The sequence below is a fragment of the Narcine bancroftii genome, chromosome 5 (assembly GCF_036971445.1).
Source record: "Narcine bancroftii isolate sNarBan1 chromosome 5, sNarBan1.hap1, whole genome shotgun sequence".
Lineage (NCBI taxonomy): Eukaryota > Metazoa > Chordata > Chondrichthyes > Torpediniformes > Narcinidae > Narcine > Narcine bancroftii.
Window position 1 is genome coordinate 143886268 of NC_091473.1, and position 26779 is coordinate 143913046.

A 26779-nucleotide genomic window follows, 5' to 3' on the forward strand; every position below is an offset into this window, starting at 1 on the left:
TGTGGACCTCAGGCTTCTGATGGCAGTGTGGACCTCAGGCTTCTGATGGCAGTGTGGACCTCAGGCTTCTGATGGCAGTGTGGACCTCAGGCTTCTGATGGCAGTGTGGACCTCAGGCTTCTGATGGCAGTGTGGACCTCAGGCTTCTGATGGCAGTGTGGACCTCAGGCTTCTGATGGCAGTGTGGACCTCAGGCTTCTGATGGCAGCGTGGACCTCAGGCTTCTGATGGCAGCGTGGACCTCAGGCTTCTGATGGCAGCGTGGACCTCAGGCTTCTGATGGCAGCGTGGACCTCAGGCTTCTGATGGCAGCGTGGACCTCAGGCTTCTGATGGCAGCGTGGACCTCAGGCTTCTGATGGCAGCGTGGACCTCAGGCTTCTGATGGCAGCGTGGACCTCAGGCTTCTGATGGCAGCGTGGACCTCAGGCTTCTGATGGCAGCGTGGACCTCAGGCTTCTGATGGCAGCGTGGATCTCAGGCTGCTAGCACGAATGGGGCCCGCTGGGTTGGTTTTGGTGATTGGAAGTGGCCAGATTCTTTGGTGAGAATTGAACATTATTTTAATGCTTACAAAGCCTCGTTGCTGCGTTGCTACTGGGCTGTTTTTAAAAAATGACCACTTCTCTGGAAAAATAAAACCCTTTATCCGAAATGGGCCCAGTCCTGACCATTTTGGATAATCGGAGTTGTACTGTATATTGGAGCGGGGTCGCTACGGTTATAGTTCGAGGTTGAAAGAAGACTCCCACACCAAGGGAGTGTAATCGACACTGGCTGTATTGGGCTGCAGCATTGCCTTTTGTAGGCGGCCAGCTGTATACTCACTGGGGTGTGGCTTGAGTGAGGCCAGCTGCTGATTGGCTCTCCTGGATGCGTGGACCTGGATTGGACCCCCTGTGATCCACTGGGATGATTGGTTGATTCGACAGCTATTCCTGCAGCCTATGGAAGTGGGCGTCTCATCATGCGTGCTGTCTACCCGGTTGTTGTGTTCGACAGCCATTTACTGTGTGGGGCTGCTACAATATTTATATTTTCAATTAAATTAAAATGTAGACATGCAGCATGGTAACAGGCCCTTCCATCCCACGAGCCCATACTGCCCAAATAACCTGCAACCCCTGTACGTTTTGATATACAATTACATGACAATAAAAGGAACCTTTGAGAAGCAGGAGAGTACAGGTAAACAGAAGGGAACAATTATTTTGAACTTGAAGGTGTTCATGGTTAATCGCAGAATTCTTAAGTGTTGAAGGGGAGACGGACCTTGTGGTCCAAAGCCATAGATCTCTCAAGGTTGCCGTGCAGGCTGATGGAGTAGTTAAGAAGGCTTATGGCATGCTGGCCTTTGTTGGTCAGGGGATTGAGTTCAAGAATTGTGAAGTAATGGTGAACAAAACTCTGGTTAAACCACAGTTGGAAAATAGCGTTCAGTTCTGGTCGCCTCGTTACAGAAAGGATGTAAAACAGTGGTTCTCAACCTTTTTCTTTCCACTCACATACCACTTTTATTCCCTTTGCCATCTGTGATTAGTAAGGGATTGCTTAAGGTGATATGTGAGTGAAAAGAAAAAGTTTGAAAACCACTGTTCTAGACCCAATTGCAACTGAAATATTTGGCTTGAGAAAAATTGTCATTGGCCCATTTCCTTTGGAGTTCTGAAACCGTGCACATAACGAGTCAATGAGGGACAATTCAACCCCTCCATAAATATTCGTCCGCGAAGCCAAGCCAAAGAAAAGAAGAACTAATCACAGATGGCATAGGGAATACTTAAAGTTGTATGCGAGTGGAAGGAAAAAGGTTGAGAACCACTGATGTAGAAGCTTTGGGGAGGATGCAGAGGAGATTTACCAGGATGTGGCCTAGATTGGAGAATGTGTCTTATGATGCAGGGTTAACAGAGTGAGGGCTTTTTGCTTTCGAGCAAAGAAGGATGAGTGCTGATTTAATGGAGGTCCACAAGGTTATGGGAGCCATAGATAGGGTGGACAGCCTGTGCCTATTCCCCGGGGTGACTGTAGCATATACCAGAGGACATCTGTATGAGGTGAGAGGAGGAATGTTTAGGGGCGATGTCAGGGGCTAGTACACCAAACGGTGAGTACCTGGACTGATTTGCCAGGAGTGGTGGGGTGCAGGCTGGTACAGTAGGGACAGATAAAAGACTTTCAGAGAGGCGCATGGATTTAAGAAAAATAGAGAGTTGTGGGTGTGAAGTAGGGAAGTTTTAGATTGTGGAGTAAGTTGGCATAACATTGTGGGCTGAATGGCCTGGACTGTGGTGTAATGTTCCATGAAAGTAACAAACACTTTGAACTTCTGCCATTCAATGAGATTATTGGTCTTAATTCCATTTTCCTAATTGGTGTTCATAACTTTTCTTGCTTCCTACCCCAAAGTAGATCATGGAGTCCATTACTAGCTCCCCACGAGTTCCACCCTGTCCCATCTACCAATGCCACACTTTGGTTCCTTTGTCACTTTGCTGCACCAGTTGACATACGCACACGTCCTTGTGATTAGGGAGGAAACCAGAGGACCACCCCCCCCCCCCCCCCCACTTCTCCCGCCGCGTACAATCACTGAGAGAATGTGACACTCCGCACAGGCAGCTGCAGAACTCAGGACTGAACCTGGATCTCTGTAGCTCTGAGGTAGCGCACTTCAGCCTGATACCCGTACAGTCTGGATATTTATTGTGAATGTGTTTATCGACTCTGAGATGGTGACTTTCATGCACCTAGGACGTTCCTCCCCACCCCAGTCATGTGTCGTGTGGTCATGGTCTTGGGACAGCACCCCATAGCTCTTGATCCTCCCATCAGAGGAGGGCGCGCGACTAGGTGCAAAACAAATCTTGGCGACGTGGTGCCACCCAACCAATCTCTCGATCTCCATCCTGTATTCTGGCAGGTTTTCTTGTTTAACTGGACCCGTGCCCTTGGTCTGGTGGACTGATAACGTAACTTTTGGTTTTATCCCACTAGGGGCAGTGAAATTGTGAAACGTATGGAATTGAATACATTTGTAATTGAAGAGTCAGCCCCGTATTGGCGGCTCGCTAATCTTGGCCTATGTGTGACTACAACCCAGTTGTGGGTTCCTTTTGATGGTGCCCAGTAACCACTGGACTTGGACCAACATCTGGTAAATAAAAATAAATCTGTGGATTTCATTCAAGTCTCTGTCCACTTGATTTTGGCAGGGACGTCTACAATCTTTTATTTGACAAAAAGAAGATTCCCAACTTTAAATTTGAAATGTGTTTGCCCTAATTTGAAGATATTTTGCCTTCAGCAGCAAGAAACTTCAGCAGGGGTAGGAGGTGGTATTAGAAATTTGTTAGATAAAGCCCTGATAATTAAACCTTTGAACTCTGGCCATTTTTAACCTTTTATCTGAAGAGGTTGGGACCAGGCCCATTTCGCATAAACTTTTTTTTCGGAGAAAACACTCCAGTAGCAAATCACTTGTAACTGTGTTTACGCCGCAACAAACAAAAAGATAAGCATTAAAATAAAGTTTCGTTCTCACCAAAAAAAATTGCTGGCCACTGCCGATCACCGACACTTCCCCACCACGGCCCCGCTAGTGTTGGGAGCCCGAGGGTTCCGCTCTTGTCCGGGAACTTGAAGTCCTCACTGGCGCCGGGTGCCCGAGGTTCGCTGCTGCTGGTGCCGGGTGCCCAAGGTCTGCTACTGCTGCCGCAGGGAGTCAGTTTTGCTCCGAAAAAGTTTCGGATAAATGAGGATTTCAGATATTCTCACTTAACCGAAATTTTTTAAAAATTCAGATGACCAAGGATTTTGGAGAATCCGATTTCAGGTAATCGGAGTTGTACTGTATATACTCTGGACTGGGTCAATGGATAAACTACAGTACGAACACAAGTACGGACCAGCCACTGGTTGGGTATAAAACCAGTCCCATAAAACGGGGACACGGAGTATAAGTGCTTGTTGGTAACCCCTGAAAACCGGGACACGGAGTATATGTGCTTGTTGGTAACCCCTGAAAACGGGGACACGGAGTCCAAAGGGTTAACGTGCTGGGACAAAAGTGTGATCTGGATGATCTCATTTGCAAATATTTGCCTTCACTGTGATGTCAAAATCCTGGACCTCTCTTCCCATCTTCCCTGTAAAGGATTGCTTTGGTTTAAGGCAGCTCCCCTCCACCTTCTTGAGGGCAATTCAAGATGGGAATTCAGTGCTGCATTTGACTCTATCATATGCCATTATAGAGACAATAGGAGGCCTTTCAACTCTTCAGTCTTCTCTGCCATTCCAAACAGTCAGAGCTGATCATCTTTCTGGAGGCTGTATTCCAATATTCTCCGCATTAGACGTTTTGCATTTATCAGTTTATCCACCTCACTATAAATATATTCAGCAACTTGGCCCCAAGATGGCAATTCTCTGATGGCAAATTCCAGAAGGTCACCATTATTTCAGTGAAGAAATATTTCCTCATCTCATTTCTCAATGTCATACTCTGACCTTTATTGAATGCATTTATGTTGACATTTTATTGCAGAGCTGCTTCCTAAGGTTGTTCGCAGTTCAACCGGACAAATAATAACGAGACATGATTTTAGAAAGTGGGATCAAATGCCTGGTCACATGGGCCTGAAGTTGGTTAGTAAAAAAATTTTGGGGGTGGATTTCAGTGTTTGGGATTGATATGGAAAGCAATAAGTTTAGACATACATAATGGTACCAGGCCCACTGGCTCCTGATCCTGTGCTCAATTATACCCAATTAACCAATGACCCCCCCCCCCCTGTACGATTTGAAGGGTGGGAGGAAACCGGAGTCCCTGGAGAAAACCCATGCAGACAATTGGAGAATGTACAAACACCTCGCAGGCAGCGCTGGATTTGAACCAGGGTCGCTGGCGTTGTAACAGCTTTGTGCTAACCGTGCCACCCTTGCTAGCTCCAGTTTTATCTCTCGTGTACCTTGCTCAGAACCCCTCTACCGTGTAACTTCTTTGTGGAGCAGGTGACTGGCCAGGATTTGCAAATGTCCCGAAGAACCATGTCAGAAATTTACACAGAAGATGCATTCCCAAGCGTCGGGACAGGGGGTCAGGTTTACGACGCTCATTTAGATTGATGGAGGAACTTGGGACAGTGGGGCAGGGAGAGGTGGTGGAAGTTCCAGAGGGATGATAAATCCGTTGAAGCCACTATTATATGTGATAGGGGAATGATATCAGGAGTCCCCAGTGTATTAACATCTCTTCCTCTCATTCCTTAATGTCCTTCCCTGTTTACCAGTCATTGCATCAGTGACATTGAATGGCAGTGTTTAATTTACAGCATGGTAACAGGCCATTTCGGCCCACGATCCACCCAATTAATCTACAGCCTTGGTACATTTCAAACAGTGGGAGGACACCAAAGCCCTTGGGGGAAACCCACACAGACACTGGAAGAACATACAAACTCCTTACAGACAGCGTGGGATTTGAACCCCGGTCGCTGTAAAAGTGTTGCACTAACCGTGTCACCTGCAAACGTATTGATTGTCCTTTGATTGCACAAATACAACCCGATGAAACAGTGTTTTCGGGTCCTCAGTGCAAAATATGTCGACAAACATTACATGTGCAGAACAAGTATTCATACATAGAAATAAATATTGTTTAGTGATTATGAGAGTCTCTGGTGGTTAGTGTGAGCAGTTCCTTTGGTTGTCCAAACCAGTTATGGACATTGGCTGTGATATATTATCAAGCGAAATCCCACATTCTTTTCTCCTTCCTCCCACCTGCATTAGGTGAAGCTCTCACCTCTTGCGCGGAAACTCTTCGTGATCTCAGTGGTGGGGGTTACGTCCTTTGCTATTTTGGCCCATCAATTGAAGCGAAAGCGAGGGAAGAAGAAGTGGAAAGAGGAGGAAGAGGAGGACGTGAAGGTGCTGTTGCCATGGGAGCAAGAGCTTTTTATTCCGGAATTTTCCAGGACAGCAGCATCAGAAAAAGGTAAGAGAAAACTTTTATTTTCTTAGTTTTATCAGTTGATTCCGTCACACACCTTCCGACATTGGTAATGTTTTCTAGTTATATATTGGTGGTTTATAGAGGTAAAAGGACAAGCAAGGTTCAAAGTGCAAGTTTCCTTTTGTTGTAATAATACATAAAAATGTCCTCCCGTTTGGATTCTTACCCTTCCTCACCATTGCTTTCTCACTTTGGTGCTTCCTGCACCCACGGGTGCCATTTGGTTCAGTGATGTTCAGTGCTGACCATCTGTCCCAGTACTGATCAAGGATCTTCGACCTGAAACATTAACTCTGCTTCTCTTCCCACATTCTGACCTCCTGAGCATTTTCAGTTTTATTTTAAGATTTGCCGGCTCTGCAGTTTTACTGTAGATTTTTACTTCTGGATGCTAGATCATTAAATCACAAGGCTCTTGCACATAGACGTTCAGAGTTCTGATTTATTGTCAGAGCACCTACATGACCTCATGAACAACCCTGAGATTCTTTTTCCTGCGGGCCAGATGGAATTTCTACTTATCACTGGTAAATAAAGAAAGAAATCTAAACAAACTGTGCCTTTCAGCCTCTTCTTTGTTTTTCAGCTTGGTCAGCCTCGTATTGTGGTCTCCTCAACTCAAATTTACGTTTCTCTCTTTCTTCTTCCATCCTCAATTTCTCCAATCCCAAAAGCAACTCAACAGATTTATCCTTCCAAGTCTTTCTCAACAAATTTTCCCTCACCTACATAATATTTCACTATGTTCCTCTGTATTTATATTTTCCTCATCCAGTGCTTGACTTCAGTCAGTTTTAATGCCTAAGAAATTACCACCAATTCCTCTTTTCTCTTGCTCTGCAGCTCTGCAGGTGATGGTTGTGGCAAAAAATTTATCAACATCCATTGCTGTAGTTTTTCCACACACAAGCTTTAAATTAGCTTGGGGAATAAAAAAACAAATAAATCACAAAAACTCGAATTTTCAAATCGAACGGACGAGTACCCATAAAATGTTACGAGCCCAGAGAACCCTAAAACCCAGCAATTCTTTCACAATTGATCTCCCAGAACCATTTCCATATACTCTGTAACAGTAATAAATAAAGAGTAAAGTAAGAAATCTTCAATGAATCTCTGAGTTTGTTGTTTAGGAAGCGCTGGGTAGGTCACGTCTCCAGAATGGAGGACCATCGCCTTCCCAAGATCGTGTTATATGGCGAGCTCTCCACTGGCCACCAAGACAGAGGTGCACTAAAGAAGAGGTACAAGGACTGCCTAAAGAAAGCTCTTGGTGCCTGCCACATTGACCACCGCCAGTGGGCTGATATCGCCTCAAACCGTGCTTGTTGGCGCCTCACAGTTCGGCGGGCAGCAACCTCCTTTGAAGAAGACCCCAGAGCCCACCTCACTGACAAAAGACAAAGGAGGAAAAACCCAACACCCAACCCCAACCCACCAATTTTCCCTTGCCACCGCTGCAACCGTGTCTGCCTGTCCCGCATCGGACTTGTCAGCCACAAACGAGCCTGCAGCTGACATGGACATTACCCCTCCATAAGTCTTCGTCCGCGAAGCCAAGCCAAAGAAGAAAAAACTATTCCCGAACATGGTGATACGAGGTGCAGCATCCAGGTCCCTTCCCTGATGGCAGCAGTGAGAACAGAGCACATCCTGGGTGGTGTGGATCCTTGATGATTGCTGCTGCTCTCCGACGGCTGCATTCCAAGTAGGTTTTCTTGATGGTGAAGTGCCAGTTAATGAAGAAACCGAAAGCTGTGTAGTTAACCAGAAATCATGGCTTTTATTAGTAGAAACTTAGTAATATGATAATGGGTGCATACACAGTTATAGCCAAGGGAAGTGTCTTTAATGGTAAAGATTATACACATCCAATGTCAGGAGAGCAGACTAAACACAGCGAAAGACTGGCAGCATGACCCAGATTCGTCACAGTCTCCCCCCCGGCAGAAGTTGGGTTAATATTAAAAGACCAACTTCTAAGGTAACAATGAAGTGAACAAGCAATTCTACTGTAAGCATAACATAAAACGCTCAAATATATGGCATTAAGAATTTACTGACGTAGCCAAAACAAGACTAGCAACTATCACGTGATCAGAACATAATGAGATGTTTATGAATAGTGGAGCCTCTAGGGTTGTTTTCGAATGCGAGAAGACCTCCTTATTGGAGCAGGTGGAGGTTTTGCAGGGTTTTGCCTGTGATGTACAATGTTCTATCCACTACCTTTTGCAGAGCTTTCCACTCAGAGATATTTGGTGCCCCCTGCCAGGCCGAGATACAGCTGATCAGTACTCTTTCTACCACACACCTGGAGAAGTTTGCCAAAGTTTTCAGCCATTTGGTCTAAAATTGACATGATCCTAATAAGATTTGCTTGAGGCTCTTCTCACAATTCTTCACCCAACCCCCTCACCTGATTCTATTTCTTTTTACATCCTATTTTTATCTTCGGTCAGTTTATGAGATAACAGGTGCCCGTCTCTGCATTGCTGTCTGCTGCATAGAGCATGGTGAATGAGTCATACCTGACGAAGGGCTCAGGCCCAAACAGTTGGTCGCCATTCCCTTCCTATAGATCCCGCCTGACCTGTGGAGTTTCTCCAGCACCTTTTATGGTCTGCACTCAAGCCCAGTGTCAACAGGTTTCTTTGTTTAACCGGACTCGTATCTTGTCGTCTGGTTTATTGATTGCGCGACTTTCATTTGTATCCTACCATGGGCAGTGGCACAGTTAAAGTTATGGAATTTAATAAATTGGTAAATGGAAACTAAAAAAAGTTCAGCCCATTAAAATGGTGGCTCACTAATCCTGGCCCATGTGTGACTCCAGACCCAATTGTGGGTTTGCATTTAACTTCCCTTTTGATGTTGCTCAGTAAGCACGGACAATCTCTGCTGCTCTTGCACCAACATCACATCTGGTAAATTTAAAAAAAAATGTTACTTTTAACTAAAATCTGTGAATTTCACTCAACGTCTTTCTTTTGGAGGAGACTTGTGCAATCTTTTCTTTCACTAAACGAGAAAGAATTCTAGCTTTGATTTTCAAATGTATTTGATCTAATTTGAAGATGATCCTGTCTATTTTGGATTCTCCTTCCAAAGAAGTACTTACTGAAGTGCAGTAAATAACTCGAGAAGCTGAGACAGAGTCGCTGATCTACAGGCTTTTCTTCATAGTGGACAGGGGCCTCCTCCCGTGCTGCGACCCGGGCTTTTTAAAAGGGAGGGGGTGTCACAGGACGGTGCGGAGCCAGGTAATCAGGAATACAGCCGTTTGCCACGCTTGAATCACGTCATCAATATAATTATCAGAATATCTTGGGTGTCTTTGGGAATCGACCTTGCCTTTATTCTTTTAGTGAGCTCTATTCAACGTTCCTTCTTGAGGTGCCTTGGCAGAAATAGAATCCCATCTGTAGTCTCACCAAGGCCCTCACAACTGAGCCATCAGTTCATACCCATTGTGACCTGCGGTTCATGACATTTCATGAAGGCTAATGCTCAAATTAATATCTTGGGTTGAGTTTTTTTGTCACCATGAATCAGTTTTTAGCCTCTAAACAATTGCAGTTTTTAAAAAATGTTAACTTTCTTTGTCTGTGCTTGACTGAAATTTTAATTACGCATCACAGAAATGTCTGCCAAAGAGCACTTGCCAGCGGTTCCAGAGATCTTTCTGAACTTCAATAATTCATGTTCGGAGAGCGTATTTGAAGGGTTTTCACTGCCCAAATGTTTGCGTTGGTTGCAGAGAGAAAGAGAGCATTTCCATTTCCATTCCACATTTATGACTTCAGGCGGCCTTAACCGATGTGCTGCCCATAAAAGTATCTTGGAACTGTCGTCACTGCCATTTGAGCTCAGTAAAATGCCACAAACTGCATGGTGTAATGAAGGGACTGATGCACTTTAGCACTGCTGGTTGGGCGCATTTATGAATCGGGTTATCAGGTCATCGTTCTGCGGTAAAACACAGGATTCCGTTGACACGATGGTTACGAGAAACTCATCAGGTCATGCAATACATTTATGTAGAAAAAGTAAAGATACATCACCAACGATGAGGGGCTCAAGCCCGAAACGTTGGCTACATAAAGGCACTATTTGACTCCTCAGTTTCTCCAGCATTTGTGGGGTTTTTTCAGGTAATTGTTCTGAATCTCTCCCACTCAGATTGGACCTACGTTTAACACCCATTCAGGGAAAGAGCCTCCTCTGGCACTGAACTTTGAATCTGCGGTGTTGTTGAACAGATGATCATTGTAACAAATGGTGTAAGGTGACGTGGGAAGCAGTTGGCCCTGTACCTGGAGGAAAAGGCAAGATTGGGAGAGGGCGAAGGTGTGAACCAGGGGTTCTCAACCCTTTTCTTTCTACCCACATTCCACGTTAAGCATCGGTGCTCTGTGATTAGTAAAGGATTGCTTAAGGTGAGATGTGGGTGGATAGAAAAAGTTTGAAAACCACTGTTTTGATCGTCCCTCATTGACTCGTTATGTGCATGGTTTCAGATCTCCAAAGGAAATGGGCCAATGACCATTTTTCTCAAGCAAAATATTTCAGTAACAATTGGGTCGAGAGCAGTGATTCTCCACCTTCCCTTCCCACCCACATCCCACCTTAAGCCATCCCTTACTGATCACAGGGCACCAATGGCACAGGGATTACTTAAAGTGGGATGTGAGTGGAAAGAAAAAGGTTGAGAACCACTGATGTAAATTGGGGAGCGATAGTGGGAATAGGGGTGGATGTTTTTGAAACAAATGGCTTGTTCTTGTCTTATAATTACTTGCAAGTTCAGTCATTATCTGTCTCTTGGGAGGTCCTCTGTCATCACTGGCAGATGGCACAGAAAGCAGATCACTTTCAGTCCTGAATTGAGCATTGGGGAAGGTTAAGTAGCCTGAAGCACCCTATAAATTTGTGCTTTAGCCACCAATTCTTTATTAAAGGGTTTCCGAGCTCTGACTGCATTTGGGTTCAAGCATATTCTCACAATCTGGCACTGTGCTGTCAGAGATAGCTTCCCCAGGATGAAGTGTGAATTTCAGTGACTTCAAAGTATATTAATCTCAACACACCTCTCACAGGAGTTCACAGTAAACATGGTCCGGGATCACTCTCTGTCATAAGTTAGATCTCCATCAACGTGCAAAGCCTAAAGATCGCCACAAACACGACTTGCAATCTAGAGAGGGGATTTTCACCTGCAGTGGTGGTTCTCCACCTTTTTCTTTCCATTCACATCCCACTTTAAGTAATCCCTGTGCCATCGCTGCTCTGTGATTAGTAAGGGATTGCTTAAAGTGGTAGGTAAGTGGGAAGGGAAGGTTGAGAATCACTGCTCTAGACCCAATTGTTAGTGAAAAATTTGGCTTGAAAAAAATTGTCATTGGCCCATTTCCTTTGGAGTTCTGAAACCGTGCACATAACGAGTCAATGAGGGACGATTAAAACAGTAGTTTTCAAACTTTTTCTTTCCACCCACACACCACCTTAAGCAATCCCTTACTAATCACAGGGAACCAATGGCAAAGGGAATACAAAGTGGTATGTGAGAGGAGAGAAAAAGATTGAGAACCATTGACCTATAGACTCTCAGTGAAACGTTCTGCTGGGTTGGCCTAGATTCTTGGACATTGTCTATATTTGCTGCGTTGTAGAATCAGAAAGCAACCATGTATTGTCCATACAGCTGTGTTTGAAAGTTGGAGACAGGATATCCTCAGCAGGAGGCGCCGATCATGATTTAACCAACCAAAGAGAAGCTGGAAAGACTCAGCAGGCCAGGCAGTGTCCATGGAAAGAAATGGACAGTCAACAGTTTGGTATGGGATAATTTCCCAGGATTTCCTTTGCTCAACGGTGATTTAATGAATGAGGTGGTTTCATTTTCAATAATCTAATCATATGTCACCCGAGCCAAGAATGTTTTAGTGAATGAGATGATTTTCAATGATCCAATAATTTGATGGTCATCTTTGCCAATTTTACTTTTATAACATTCCAGCTTTATTGAATTACTCTCATGTTAGTTCCCCAGCTAGACTGGGATTTGAACTTGCTTGACTTGATCACAATCCAGGTTGCTGATTCAAGACAGCGTAATAAAAAATGGAGGACCATCGCCTTCCCAAGATCGTGTTATATGGCGAGCTCTCCACTGGCCACCGTGACAGAGGTGCACCAAAGAAGAGGTACAAGGACTGCCTAAAGAAATCTCTTGGTGCCTGCCACATTGACCACTGCCAGTGGGCTGATCTCACCTCAAACCGTGCATCTTGGCGCCTCACAGTTTGGCGGGCAGCAACCTCCTTTGAAGAAGACCGCAGAGCCCACCTCACTGACAAAGGGCAAAGGAGGAAAAACCCAACACCCAACCCCAACCAACCAATTTTCCCCTGCAACCGCTGCAACCGTGTCTGCCTGTCCCGCATCGGACTTGTCAGCCACCAACGAGCCTGCAGCTGACGTGGACATTTACCCCCTCCATAAATCTTCGTCTGCGAAACCAAGCCAAAGAAGAAGAAGAATAAAGACAGTGCAATATTACATGAAATTTGTTTTCATCTGCTGTAAGGGACTGAGTTACAGGGAAAGGTGAAACGGGTGAGGGCTTCATTCCCTAGAGTGTAGAAGAATGAGGGGTTATTTGATAGAGGTGTTAAAATTATGAGGGGGACAGACAGAGTAAATGTAGATCAGCTTTTTTCCATTCAGGGTGGTGATATTTAAACAAGAAAACATGAGGATGAACGGGGAAAAGTTTAGGGGAAACATGAGGGGGAGCTTCACTCAAAAAGTGCGGGAGTATGGAATGAGCTGCCAGCTGAAATGGTGAACGATGGCTTGATTTTAGCATTTAAGGGAAATTTGGAGAGGTATATGGAGGGGAGAAGCAGGGCGGGCTATGGACTGAGTGCAGGTCGGTGGGAATAGACAAGAAAAAGTGGTTTGGCACAGACTAGAGGGGCTGCAACGGTCTCTTTCTGTGCTGTAATTGTTCTAAGGCAGGCAGATGTGCCATTTGCAGAAATTGCCTGAAGCGCCTCTTACAGTCAGAGAAAGAGAAGCAAAAGAGAGTCTCCCCCCCCCCCCAGAGTCACTGAGTGTCCATGGATTCACCTCCAGCTCCCACAGCTGCACAGAGTCCAGTCCAAACCATCAGCAGCCCGAGCTCCAGATCCAATCGTCTGACATGATCAGGAACCTTTCAGCGCCCTCAGCACCCTCTCACATCCCAGTTCCGATACCTCGTGCCCCTTCAGCCAGTTTTGAGACGAGTGTGAATCCTTTGACTGCAGTTGCCAGCAGCCTACAGCATGCATGGGTTCCTCGCCTTGAACCGCCAGCAGCTCGCTGCCAGTGTGTTCTTCAGCCTCAGAGTACCCCTCTCTGGTCCGCTGCCATGCTCACCGTCTCATGGTTCATCTCCTCTACTTCTCCTTTGCAAACCATAGGACATTACAATACAGAAACAGGCCTCTTTGGCCCTTCTAGTCTACGTCAAACCATTTTCTTTGCCTAACCCTACTGACGTGCTCCAAGTCCATAGCCCTCCTTATCTCTCCCATCCGTCTAACTGTTCAACTTTCTCTTAAATGTTAAAATCGAGTCTGCATTTACCATTTCAGCTGGAAGCTCATACCACATCCTCACCACTCTCTGTGTGAAGAAGTTCCCTCCTTGTGTTCTCCCTAAACCTTTCCCCTTTCACTTTTAACCCATGTCCTCTGGTTTGCACTGTATCTCACCTATCCACAGTGGAAAAAGGTTATTTACATTTACTCTATCTATCCGCCTCATAATTGTAAACACCTCTATCAAATCTCCCCTCATTCTCCTACACTCCAGGGAATAAAATTCTAACCTGTTTTCACCTTTCCCTGTAACTCAGTTCCTGAAATCTGGGCAACATCTTAGTAAATCTTCTCTGCACTCTTTCTATCTTATTTACATCTTTTCTGTTGTTAGTTGACCAAAAATGCACACAATACTCCAAATTTGAAACCACCAATGTCTTATACAACTTTACCAACTCCTATACTTTGATTTATGAAGTCCAGTGTCCCAAAACCTCTCTTTATAACCCTGCCCACATGTGATGCCACTTTAAGGGAATTATGTATCTGTATTCCCAGATCCCTCTGTCCTGACACATTCCTCAGTGCCCTAACATTTACTGTGTATTTCCTTTCTTGGTTTGTCCTTCCAAAATGCAACACCTCACGCTTGTCTGCATAAAAACCCATCTGCCATTTTCTGGACCATTTTTCCAGTTGGTCCCAGATCCCTCTGCAAGCTTTGAAAACCTTCACTGTCCACAACACCTCCAATCTTAGTGTCATCTACAAATTTGCTGATCCAATTTACCACATTATCATCTAGATCATTGATAGAGATGACAAACAACAATGGTCCCAGCACTGATCCCTAAGGCACACCACTAGTTATAGGTCTCTAATCTGAGAAGCAATCATCTAACACCACTCTCTGGCTTCTCCCATCCAGCCATTGTTGAATCCAGTTCACTACCTCACCATGAATATTAACGTCTGAACCTTCTTGACTAACCTCCCATGCGGGACCTTGTCAGAGGCCTTACTATAGACGATGTAGTAACATCCACAGCCTTTCCTTCATCAACTTTTCTGATAATCTCCTCGAAAAACTCTACAGAATAAGATTGGTTAAACACAACCTACCATGCACAAAGCCATGTTGAATATCCCTAATCAGCCTATGGCTTTCCAAATAATTGTATATCCAATCCCTCAGAACACCTTCGAATAATTTAATACTGTCATCGGACTCACTAGCCTATAATGTCCAGGGTTACTTGTGGAGCCTTTTTTTTGAATAACATGAGCGACCCTCCAATTCTGGGCGGCCAATAATACAACCCCATGAGTGTGGTCATATCTTTCCACCCATATAGCCTCAGTAGACAAGCCCTCTGGTCTGTCCTATCTGAGCACATCAGTGATATTTTCCCTGACGAGCAATTCCACTTCTTCCCCTTTCATCTCTTTCCCCCCCCCACCCCCAGTTCTATCCTGTCTAAAGCAACAGAAGCCTGGAACATTGAGCTGCCAGTCTTTCCCCTCCTGCAACCATGTTTCACAAATGGCCACAATGTCATAATTTCACATGCCAATCTATGCTCTAAGCTCATCTGCCTTTCCTACGATACTCCTTGCATTGAAATAGAGGTACCTGAGAACATTTCCACTACATACAACCCATCGACGTCTAACTTTGCATGCAATTTTCACATAATCTTTTTCCTCCTCTACTCCTATCTGCTCTGGCACTCTGGTTACCCTCCTCCCTGCAAATCTAATTTAACCTACCGGAGCAGCACAAGCAAACCTTCCTGCAAGGAGATTAGAGTCCCCCTCCAGTTCAGATACAAAATGTCCTGTCGGAACAGGTCCCACCTTCCCTGGAAGAGAGCTCAATGATCCAGGAACCTGAAGCCTTCCCTCCTACACCAGGTGTTTAGCCACATGTTAAGCTGCATTTCTAACCTCACTGGCATGTGGCATGGGTAGCAATCCTGAGATCACTAACCAGGAGGTCCTGTCCTTCAACCTAACTCCCTAAACCCAGCTCTTAACTCCCTGAACTTTCCTTGTATGGCCTCCTTACCCTTTCTACCCACATCATTGGTCCCTACATGAACCATGACATCTGCTGCTCACCCTCCCTCCTGAGAATACTGTGATCTGAGATATCTCTGACCCTGGCACCAGGGAGGCAACATGCCATCCAGGGTACTCGATCTCCTCCACAGAACCTCTTATCTGTCCCCCTAACTTTGGAATCCCCTAACACTACAGTTTGTCTCTTCTCCTCCCTCCCCTTCTTAGCCACAGGGCCAGACTCCATGTCAGAGACTTGATCTCCATGAATTGTCCCTGGAAGATACCCCCCCCAACAGTATCCAGATTAGTATACTTGTTATTGAGGAGAGGAGTCCCAGAGGTGCCCTGTACTGCCTGCCTGTTTCCATTCCCTCTTCTAACTGTCACCCATCTACCCTCCTCCTGCCTCCTAGGTGTGATAGTGTCCCTGTATCTCCTGTCCATTACCCCCTCTGCCTCCTGAATGATCTGGAGTTCATCCAACTCCAGCTCCAATTCCTTAACTTGGCTTATCAGGAGCTGCAGCTGAGATGCACCTCGCAGATGTAGTCGTCAGGGATACTGCTGGCTTCTCTGTCAACCCACATTCTGCAAGAGGAACATTCTCCTGCCTTGGCTGCTACTCCCACAAATGGGAGGGAGGGGGAGGAGGGAGTGTTCTCCCCATTTTCTGGTGCCCTGCGCCGATCCTCTGCTTCCCCGGAGTCAGCAACCCCTCATGGCTGTTGGCGATCATAGGCGCCACCATCATGTGTTTGGACCCTGCAGTTGCGATATTTTAAAATAAAACCACCGTCGGCTCCATTTACAGGCCATTTAAAGCCTGTATGGAGCTGACTGCAGTCGTACTTGGCGGATGGATTTCTGCATAGCCGGGGAATTGAGGGATATGGTGAAAAGACAGGTCGGTGGAGATGAGCCTCTCATCAGATCAACCACGATCTCCTTGAATGGCGAAGCAGGCTCTACGGGACGGATGGCCGACTCCTGCTTCTATTTCTTATGTTCTTAAACTTAATAGAAGTTACTATTATAGTATTTTTAAGAACAGTATCTGTTTGGTTGCAGCAAGTAAGAATTGAATTAAGAAAGGCAATAAATACGTGTGATAGATCGTAAATATTCACAGCAAACCTAGTGCAAATAAAATGACTTTGCTAAGTGCAGACAGTCCTTTTAAAGTGTCAGAGCAGTCCCTGATTGGTGCAATAAGGGTCTGATAACTGTTGGAAAGAAACATTAAAAAAAATTTAGGGATACGGCACTAATCAGGCCCTTCTGGCTCATGCTGCCCCAATTCACCAATTAACCTACAAATCCTGTCTGTCTTCAAAATGTGGGTGGACACTGGAGGAAACCCATGCGGTTGTGGGGAGAGCATTCAAACTCCTTGCAGACAGTGCTGGATTTGATCCTGCTTTGCTGGAATAGTATAGCAGGGAAGGATCAGCTGTAATCATGGGTGATCGAATTTTGGCTTCAGTTCCACCGAAATTAAAATAACTAGGGCTGGACAGAAAGCCCAGGATCCCATTTGGTTTTGTCACTGGATTTTCAACCCACCTTGCTCTTTCCAATAAACTGCTCAAATACCCCAGATCTCTTTTGATCCCTTCTCATTTATGTTTGCTGCTTCTTAATTTTCTGACCAAATTCTGACACTTGACATTTCTTTCTGAATTTCCCACCAGCCTCTCTGTACTTCCCTGAAGTCCAATGCTATCCTCCTCAGCCCACTCACCACGATTTCATTGAACCAATGTTCGAAGGAGATCCAGTCAAGTTATCAACACCTGGATTACATTGACGACACACTGAAGTACTTCACTGGTGGTTTAAGGTGTCTTAAACCTGTGGGTTTAGAACGCTGAACCTAGAACGCTTCCACCAGTGTTGTCTCCACTCCATCCTCAACATTAATTGGAGCGACTTCATCTCCAACATCGAAGTACTCAAGATGGCAGAGGCCGACAGCATCGAATCCACGCTGCTGAAGATCCAACTGCGCTGGGTAGGTTACGTCTCTAGAATGGAGGACCATCGCCTTCCCAAGATCGTGTTATATGGCGAGCTCTCCACTGGCCACCGAGACAGAGGTGCACCAAAGAAGAGGTACAAGGACTGCCTAAAGAAATCTCTTGGTGCCTGCCACATTGACCACCGCCAGTGGGATGATATCGCCTCAAACCGTGCTTGTTGGCGCCTCACAGTTCGGCGGGCAGCAACCTCCTTTGAAGAAGACCACAGATCCCACCTCACTGACAAAAGACAAAGGAGGAAAAACCCAACACCCAACCCCAACCAACCAATTTTCCCCTGCAACCACTGCAACCGTGTCTGCCTGTCCCGCATCGGACTTGTCAGCCACAAACGAGCCTGCAGCTGACGTGGACATTACCCCTCCATAAATCTTGGTCTGCGAAGCCAAGCCAAAGAAACCTGTGGGAGTCACCGAGTAAACGGCAACAGATTAGCTCAGTCTGGGAAGGGAACTGGAAAAGCTGGCGTTCGGTGATGTGAAAGATGGACCTTCGACAATTTTATTTTTGACTGAGGGTGGGACTGAACCTACTGCGGGGATTTGACAGATGCTAGGTGCTGCAGTAGCGCTGGGCTACCACTAAAGAACTTTGACAGCTGTCAAAGCACAGGAAACATGTGCTGGAAGTCCGTGGGCTCTCAGGAGAGCGAGCCTGCGGCTCTACCAATGGTGAGAGCTGGAGGCAGTGCTGGGCAGTTTGAAAAGCCCAGCGCACTGGTTTTGGAGAGGTTAGTCAGTAGATTGGACTGTAGGCAGTCGGACAGTTGGTCTGACTGTGCACATTCACCTGGCAGCTTCAGCAAGCCACACGCTGAGTTGCTTTGTTCAGGGGTACTAGCACTGCCAACTGGAGCTATATGTTCACCCAGTAATTTCAGTGGGAAAAGGAAGACTGAGTTACTTTGTCCATGGGTGCCAGCACTGTTGTCCTGACAGCAGTTTGGAGAACTCTGATACCCAGAGTGTGTGTGGGACTGACCAGTGCCTCTCCCATCCCCTTTCAAGAGGAGGACTTCGTGTGACAGAAGTCACGGGACCACCCAAGCTAGGGTGCCCAAAGGAGAGGACATGCGTGACAGAAGGTCACTCGGTAACCCTAAGGAGGGTTTCGGAGGAATGAACCTCGTGTGGTGACTAGGTGTGAAAATTCCTAGGTAAAGGAACTAAAGGCGGTTGTGGTCTCGTATTCCCCAAAGTCTATATAGACCACGGTCATCAGGATACAGCTTCAAACTAAAAGACCAGTGGGCAAGGAAACAAATAATCACAAGCCTGGAGACCAGATCTGTGAGCTGTTCTTTCTTTTACACTGATGCTTCCCGAATTCCCTTTCAATTCACCAACCCCCCCCTCCCCCCTGCCACGAATCCACGAATGTCCTCAACCCCACCCCAACCATTACTACCTGCACAGCAAGGAAAATTTAGTGCCCGCAGCAATGCACAAATCTGCTGCAACGAACCAGTCCCACTTGTTCCGCCTGGTTGACTGACTTTGGGGTTTTGTTTTGGGAATTTTTAATGATTTTTGGCGGCATTTGAGCTTGGACTGTAATGGTCTGGGTTTTTTTTTTACACATACAGTGCGTAATAATCTGTTGTTTGTATAGAGTTGCCATTAAGGCTTTTGTTCGGGTGTTAAGTTTATTGGGTTAATTCTATTATTGTTAGTTTATTAATAAATTTTATGTTAAACTTAACCCATTCATTTATGCGTCCCTGAAATTACCGCCGGGGAGCGTAATGTAACCAGTTGCGATGTTGTCTTCGCAGGTTCGAGCTGTGCCAGCAGTCGACAGAACCTGAGCCTCTCCTTGCAGTCGAAAGGGTCGCACTCATACAACACCTATGCCTCTGCGGGACTGCTCAGCAGATACTCGGGCTCAGTGCAGAGCCTGGCCTCGGTGAGGGACGAGCCAAGTCTGAGAGCTGACTGAGATTGGTTTTAAAATTACTGGGATGACTTGGTCCAAAAATAAGTAGTGTACCACAAATACATGCTCAATTTTGATTTTAAAAACCGCAAAGCAGATATAGGGTGAAACAAGAAATTATGCCGATGCTCTGAATGTAGTTTAATTCATGACAGCGCTGGAGAAACTCAGCAAGTCTGTATCTTTGCTACACAAAGAAAGCAGAGTTGTTTATGTAGCAAAGATACAAACCAAAGTTTCGGGCCTGAGACCTTCAAGGGATGAGCAAAAAGCAGCCGGGTGACTGGATAAAACGGGGGGATGGGAGGAGAGCACAGCCAAGGGGTTATGGGTGGGAGAGCAGACCTCTCGCCTGTGGGCCTGTGCTCTTTCCCCTGCCCCTCTCCCTATGTTTTATTCAGGCGCCTGCCAGTTTTTTGCTTGTACCTTGATGAAGGGCTCAGTCCCGAAATCTTTGCTTCATGAAGAATGCTGCGTGACCTGCTGAGTTTCTCGTGTTAAGCAGATAAAAGGGATCACTTCAGTTGAACCAAAGAAATAGATGAACACAGGTGGTGTAATTGTGGACGGATCAACGATGGGCTGGAGCTGTGACTTCAAATTCCATCAAGCTGCCGGGGATATCCCTTCAAAAAAATCAGTCAGTAAGTTATTTCTTTTCCAAGGTTAAATATTGTTAATTTCAAGATGGTTGTGGCGTCCAATTTGCAGAAATTAAGACCAGTGTGTAGGAAGACAAGTGGTGGAGTGAGTAGAACGCGAGAGGTCTGGGTTCATTTCTGACCGTTGCTGCTTGTGTTGAGTTTCTACGTTCTTCCCATCACCACATGGGTTTCCACCTGCTTTCTTCTCGCGTCCCAGATGCATGTGGTGGGATAATGGGGTGTAGTGTGCTGGACACGAGCAAGTCCACGGACTGGAGAGACAGATTGTGAGCTCTGAAGTCACAGTGGGAGTGCTTATTTAAACTTGGCGCGCTTGCTTTTCAGCTGTGCAGTCGGACCGCGCGTATGCCTTGCTGCTTGCGTCGTGTTGTGATGCAAGCGCGCACGCCAACTTCCGTTGTGGAGCGGAAGAGATGGGGACGCATCGCCATCTCTGCTGCGACTGCCCCGCCGACCAGGCGGAACAAGTGGGACTGGTTCGTCGCAGCAGATTTGTGCATTGCCACGGGCACTAAATTTTCCTTGCTGTGCAGGTAGTAATGGTTGGGGTGGGGTTGAGGGCATTTGTGGATTCGTGGCGGGGCGGGGGTGGGGTTGGTGAATTGAAATGGAATTCGGTAAGTTTCAGTGTAAAGATGGGTGCTTGACGATTGGCGCGGACTCAGTTATCCATTGGTCTGTGATCGCTTTTCCTCGAGTTTGAGAGAGGGGAGCCTAGCAGTTTTGTGCATTGCGTGTGATGTGCTGCATTGTTTGCAGAGCAATCATGAGCTTTGTCCTTGCTCCCAGGCCCAAAGTGTGAACTCATCCCAGAGCTGTCTGTGTGCTGGATCTAACCTGTGGGACAAGGTTGCTGAAGACAATGAAATCAATCTGGTTAACGTGCCAGTGACAACTCCTGAAAACCTGTACCTGATGGGTACGTATTAGAATGGAGACTTGTAACTGTCCAAAAAGGTGAAAGAAGGACAAAGTGATGGAAATTAAGAGATTGCATTTCGTATATTTTTTGCTGATAACTCTCTTTCCAATTTTTTTATTAAAGCGCATACATAGGTAGAGATTGCATTTCTGTCGCAACTTTTAGCGCAGCCATTGAAGCAATGTTGGAGTGAAGAAGTGGCTCTCATTTCCCTGTTTCCTGACAGCACAGCAGAAGGCCTCCTCATTCCGTTGAGTCGAAGGCAGCTCACAGAGCAATCCAATTCCCTCACTGATTTTTCCCTGTCACCCCACATGCCCGTCAACATTCTCAGCATTGTGCACCAGGGGTAAGTTATGGTGGGCAATTTAGCCCACCCAACCTGCGTGAGGGTCAGGATGTGGAGGGAAACTTGCAGACGCAGGGAAAACGTGTGACCCAGGCAGCTCAGGAAGTCGGGATTGAACCCCGGCACTCCAGCTGCGACGCCCTGACAACCATGTGATCTGCCTCGGACATTTTGACTGAGGGATTGATCAGGAAGAGAGAACTTGTTTAAGACAGCCTCACAAGTTGCCATGAGATCTTTTGGATCCTGTTCTGAAAGCCAGTAGTATGTTTAGAAGGGCATGGTCCCCAGTCCAGCAGTCCGCTAGGTCTGTACTGTTGTATCGGTGGAGATCATGAGAATGGAAGTAGAACAATTTCCCAGTTTATTTTTCACATTGTATATAGTACAGTGAGAAATGTTCTTCTGCAAGCAGTCTAAGAAGTTTACTCTTAACATTCAGCCGAATAAAGTAGGAGAACAAGAGTTCTTCTACTCTTTAGGTAAGAAATTAAGAATTCCGATCCATGTGCACATTGTACAATGTCTATGACAATAAACTCATTCTCATTAAAAAGTGCAGAATATAAAGTTACAACAAAAAAAAGTCAGTCTCCGACTGACAAGGGATTTAAAAGATAAATGTCATTGATTATAGAAAGTGTCAAGGGGTAACCACTTTTTGAAAATTTGGAATCAAATGGGGATTTAAAAAGTTGAAGATTGTTTTGAAGCAGGAAGATTTTTGTCTTTTAATCGCATGAGAGAGAAGTTTCAAATCCCTTCAAATACTTTTTTTTTGTTAAAAAAATTTTGTTGGGACAATTAGGTCAGAGTTTAAAATTACCTAGACAATTTTCTTTGGAATTACAGGTACACGATCCTTTATTCTGAACCCTTGGGGACGGTGTGTTCTGAATTTCGTATTTTTCCGGATTTCAGAAAGCCCACCCGAATTGTGCTGCAGTATCCACCCCCACCCCCTTCCAGCTGCTCGGCCGCCTCCCCGGACTGCCGGTCCCTCGGCTGTCTCCCCTGACGGCAGTCCCTCGGCCGTCTCCCCCCGACCGCCGGTCCCTCAGCCGTCTCCCCTGACCCCCGGCCGTCCGGCCTCCCTCGGTTGCCTCCCTTGGAATTACAGGTACACGCGGCAGTCTCCCCCGGCCACCTCCCCCGACTGCCGGTCCCTCGGCCACCTCCCCCAACCGCCAATTTTGGAGTTTTCCAGATTTTAGATGTCTGGATAAAGGATCATGTACCTGTATTACTTACTAAAGATGATTCTAGTAAATTTATTTCTGAGATGTATAAATTATTACAAAATAAAATGCCAACATTAAATGTTCTTAAATCAAGAATGAAATGGGAACAGGATTTGAATAGAGAGATAGATGAAAATGTTTGGTGAAATTTGTGTTAAGATAATATGACCAAGGTTATAAATGTACCTTATAGGTTGGTACAGTATAATTTTTTACATCAATTATATTTAACCCCACAGAAATTGAAAAAATTTCAACTTAGTTCTTCAGATTTGTATTTTAGGTGTGGTCAAGAAATAGGAACTTTTTTCATTCAACTTGGACTTGCCTAAAGGTTAAAAGTTTTTGGATACAAATTACATTGTTTTTAGAACAGGTATTAAAAGTGAATTTACCTTTTGATCCACTGTTATTTTTATTAGGAAATATTAAGTCAATTGCTTTAGGATTGAGATTGACTATATATCAAATTGAATTTTTATGTTTGGCTTTGGCTCTTTCTAAAAAATGTTTAGCTATTACATAAAAATCTGATTTGGTTTGAAATATGAAAAGATGCCATATTGAAATGAAAGCTTGTATTCCTTTAGAAAAGATAATGTATAATTTGAGAGATAAATATTTTTTCTTTACTATGGATACCCATACGGTTAGAGGGCTGGATGGGCTGGAGTTCGTTAAATGTGTTCAGGATTGTTTTCTAAATCAGTTAGTAGAAGAACCGACTCGGGACGGTGTAATACTGGATCTCCTGTTAGGGAACGAGTTAGGTCAGGTAGCGGACATTAATGTTGGAGATCCAATTGGGTCTAGTGATCATAATTCTGTTAGTTTTAGGGTAGTTTTAAGGAAGAGCAAGGAGAGGCCTATAAAGTTGAGGTTCTGGATTGGAAAAGAGCAAATTTCGAAGGAATAAGAAGGGATTTGGGGAGTATTGAGTGGGACAGGATATTTTCAGGTAAGGATGTTAATGAAAAATGGAGGATATTCAAAAAAGAAATTTTGAGGGTACAGAGTAGTTATGTCCCAGTGTGGATCAAAGGAAAGGCTGGAAGTCATAGGGAGGCTTGGTTTTCGAGGAATATTGGAAATTTGGTTAGGAGAAAAAGGGAGGTGTACAAGAGGTATAAAGAGCAAGGAGCTGAGAAGTTGAAGGAGGACTACAAGGAGTGTAGAAGGAATCTTAAGAAAGAAATTAGAAAGGCCAAAAAAAGGCATGAAGAGGCTTTGGCTGACAGAGTAAAAATAAATCCAAAGGGTTTCTATAAGTACATTAAAAGTAAAAGATTAGTGCGAGATAAAATTGGACCCCTTGTAGATAGCGAGGGTAGGCTGAGTGAAAAGTCTGAGGAAATGGGGGAAATTTTGAATGATTTCTTTGCCTCGGTATTCACTAGGGAAAAAAATGTTGAACCAGTTGAAGTAAAGAAAAATAGTGGGGAGGTCATGAAGCATATAAGGATAACCGAGGAGGTAGTGATGGGTGTGTTAAAAAAGATAAAGGAGGATAAATCTCCGGGACCGGACAAAATATTCCCAAGGACACTCAGGGAGGCTAGTGGACAGATAGTGGGGCCATTAACAGAGATATTTAGGATGTCACTGGCCACGGGGGTGGTGCCAAAGGATTGGAGGGTGGCGCATGTGGTTCCGCTGTTTAAGAAAGGGTCTAAATGTAAACCTGGGAATTATAGGCCCGTGAGTCTGACGTCTGTGGTGGGTAAGTTGATGGAAAGTGTTCTGAGGGATGGTATTTACAAATATTTGGAGGTACAGGGATTGATAGGGAGTAATCAGCATGGTTTTGTCAGGGGTAGATCATGCTTGACAAACCTGATTGAGTTCTTCGAGGGGGTTACAAAAAAGGTTGATGAAGGGAAAGCTGTGGATGTTGTCTATTTGGACTTTAGTAAGGCTTTTGACAAAGTTCCCCACAGGAGGTTAGGAAAAAAGGTGAAGGCATTAGATATAAATAAGGAGGTAGTGAAATGGATTCAGCAATGGTTGGATGGAAGGTGTCAGAGAGTAGTGGTGGAAAATTGTTTGTCCAATTGGAGGCCGGTGACTAGTGGAGTTCCTCAGGGTTCGGTCCTGGGTCCACTATTATTTGTTATATATATTAACGATCTGGATGTAGGTGTAGAGAATTGGATAAGCAAGTTTGCGGATGACACAAAGATTGGTGGTGTTGTGGACACTGAGGTAGATTACCGTAGATTAAAAGGTGATTTAGGAAGGCTGGAGGTGTGGGCTGAGAAATGGCTGATGGAATTTAATACAGATAAATGTGAGGTGCTACATTTTGGAAAGGCAAATTTAAATAGGTCATATACATTGAATGGTAGACAATTGAGGAGTGCAGAGCAACAAAGGGATTTAGGAGTTATGGTAAATAGTACCCTCAAGGCTGATACTCAGGTAGATGGTGTGGTGAAGAAGGCGTTTGGAATGTTGGCCTTCATAAATCGGAGTATTGAATTCAAGAGTAGGGAGGTTATGATGAAATTGTACAAGGCATTGGTGAGGCCAAATTTGGAGTACTGTGTACAGTTTTGGTCACCAAATTATAGGAAAAATATAAACAAAATAGAGAGAGTGCAGAGAAGGTTCACGAGAATGTTGACAGGATTTCAGGGTCTGAGTTACAGAGAAAGGTTGTGCAGACTGGGGCTTTTTTCTCTGGAGCGTAGAAGATTGAGAGGGGACTTGATAGAGGTGCTTAAGATTTTAAAAGGGACAGACAGAGTAAATGTGGATAGGCTTTTTCAATTAAGAAAGGGGGAGATTCAAACTAGAGGGCATGGTTTAAGATTGAAGGGGGAAAATTATAAGGGGAACATGAGGGGAAATTTCTTTACGCAGAGGGTGGTGGGGATGTGGAATGAACTTCCGGCAGACGTGGTCGAGGTGGGATCATTGGTTACATTTAAGGAAAGACTGGATCGTTACATGGATAGGAGGGGACTAGAGGGGTATGGACCGGGTGCTGGTCAGTGGGACTAGGAGGGTGGGGATTTGCTACGGCATGGACTAGTAGGGCCGAACTGGCCTGTTCTGTGCTGTAACTGGTTATATGGTTAAAGTTTGGAGCCAATACTTGAAAATTATTGGTGTTTAAAATTTGATCTCTCGGTCCACTTCGGTGGTTACCACCACCTCAGCAGCTAAAAAGTTTGAATATGACTATTTGTTAATAATCTCCTTTTCTTTCTTTTGTAGGTGGGTAAGGGAGGAGGGAGGGTATTGGTTGGGGGGAATTTTATATATATTAATCACATTCTGTTTATATCAAGATATTGTAATTAATTTTATTTTATGATTTAAAAATTTTAAATAAAAGATTAAAAAAAGTGTAAAGGGGATCTTATAGAAACATATAAAATTATGAAAGGCATAATTAAGATGGAGGTAGGAAAGTTGTAGGGGAAACCAGAATTAAGGGACATAGCCTAAAATTCAGGGCAGTAGATGAGGAGGAACTGCTTTTGCCAGAGGGCAGTGAAGCTGGGGAATTCGCTGCCCATTGAAGCAGCGGGGGCGACCCCAGTATGTATGTTATGTTGGGACTAGATGTCAATATCCCATATCGCACTCCTTGACTCTGCGGGGTAGCCAAGTGAGTGGTGGGATCTTCTGGGTTATCAAGTGGGCTCCCTCCTTCCTCAGTGATTCGCTGATAGACCCACGGCACCACCAGAGGGTTCAGCGGTAAATCCCGGTGTCCTGGGCTCTCTCCCTCGATGACCTTCACTTACTTGGGGGCCCAAATCGAATCCTTTCTCAGTAATATTTAAGACAAGGTTGCATAGATTTTGACATAGTAAGGGAATTAAGGGGATTATGGTGAAAAGGCAGGTAGGTGGACATGAGTCTATCATCAGATCAGCCATGAAGTCATTGAATGGCGAAGCAGGCATGATGGGCTGAATGGCCGACTCCTGCTCCTGTTTCTTATGT

The 26779-nt window shown here is 45.1% G+C and overlaps 1 protein-coding gene across 1 annotated transcript in view; it reads left to right on the top strand.

The window, feature by feature from the left end:
• Positions 1 to 1060: 1060 nt before the first annotated feature.
• miga1 (mitoguardin 1) overlaps positions 1061 to 26779 on the top strand; it is a 149317-nt gene continuing 123598 nt past the window's right edge. The window contains exons 1-8 of the mRNA XM_069942388.1: positions 1061 to 1187; positions 1243 to 1466; positions 1934 to 2056; positions 3803 to 3834; positions 4979 to 5102; positions 5793 to 5997; positions 19485 to 19615; positions 21100 to 21229. Coding sequence (XP_069798489.1) covers positions 1061 to 1187; positions 1243 to 1466; positions 1934 to 2056; positions 3803 to 3834; positions 4979 to 5102; positions 5793 to 5997; positions 19485 to 19615; positions 21100 to 21229 — 1096 coding nt within the window. The remainder of the gene's footprint in view (positions 1188 to 1242; positions 1467 to 1933; positions 2057 to 3802; positions 3835 to 4978; positions 5103 to 5792; positions 5998 to 19484; positions 19616 to 21099; positions 21230 to 26779) is intronic.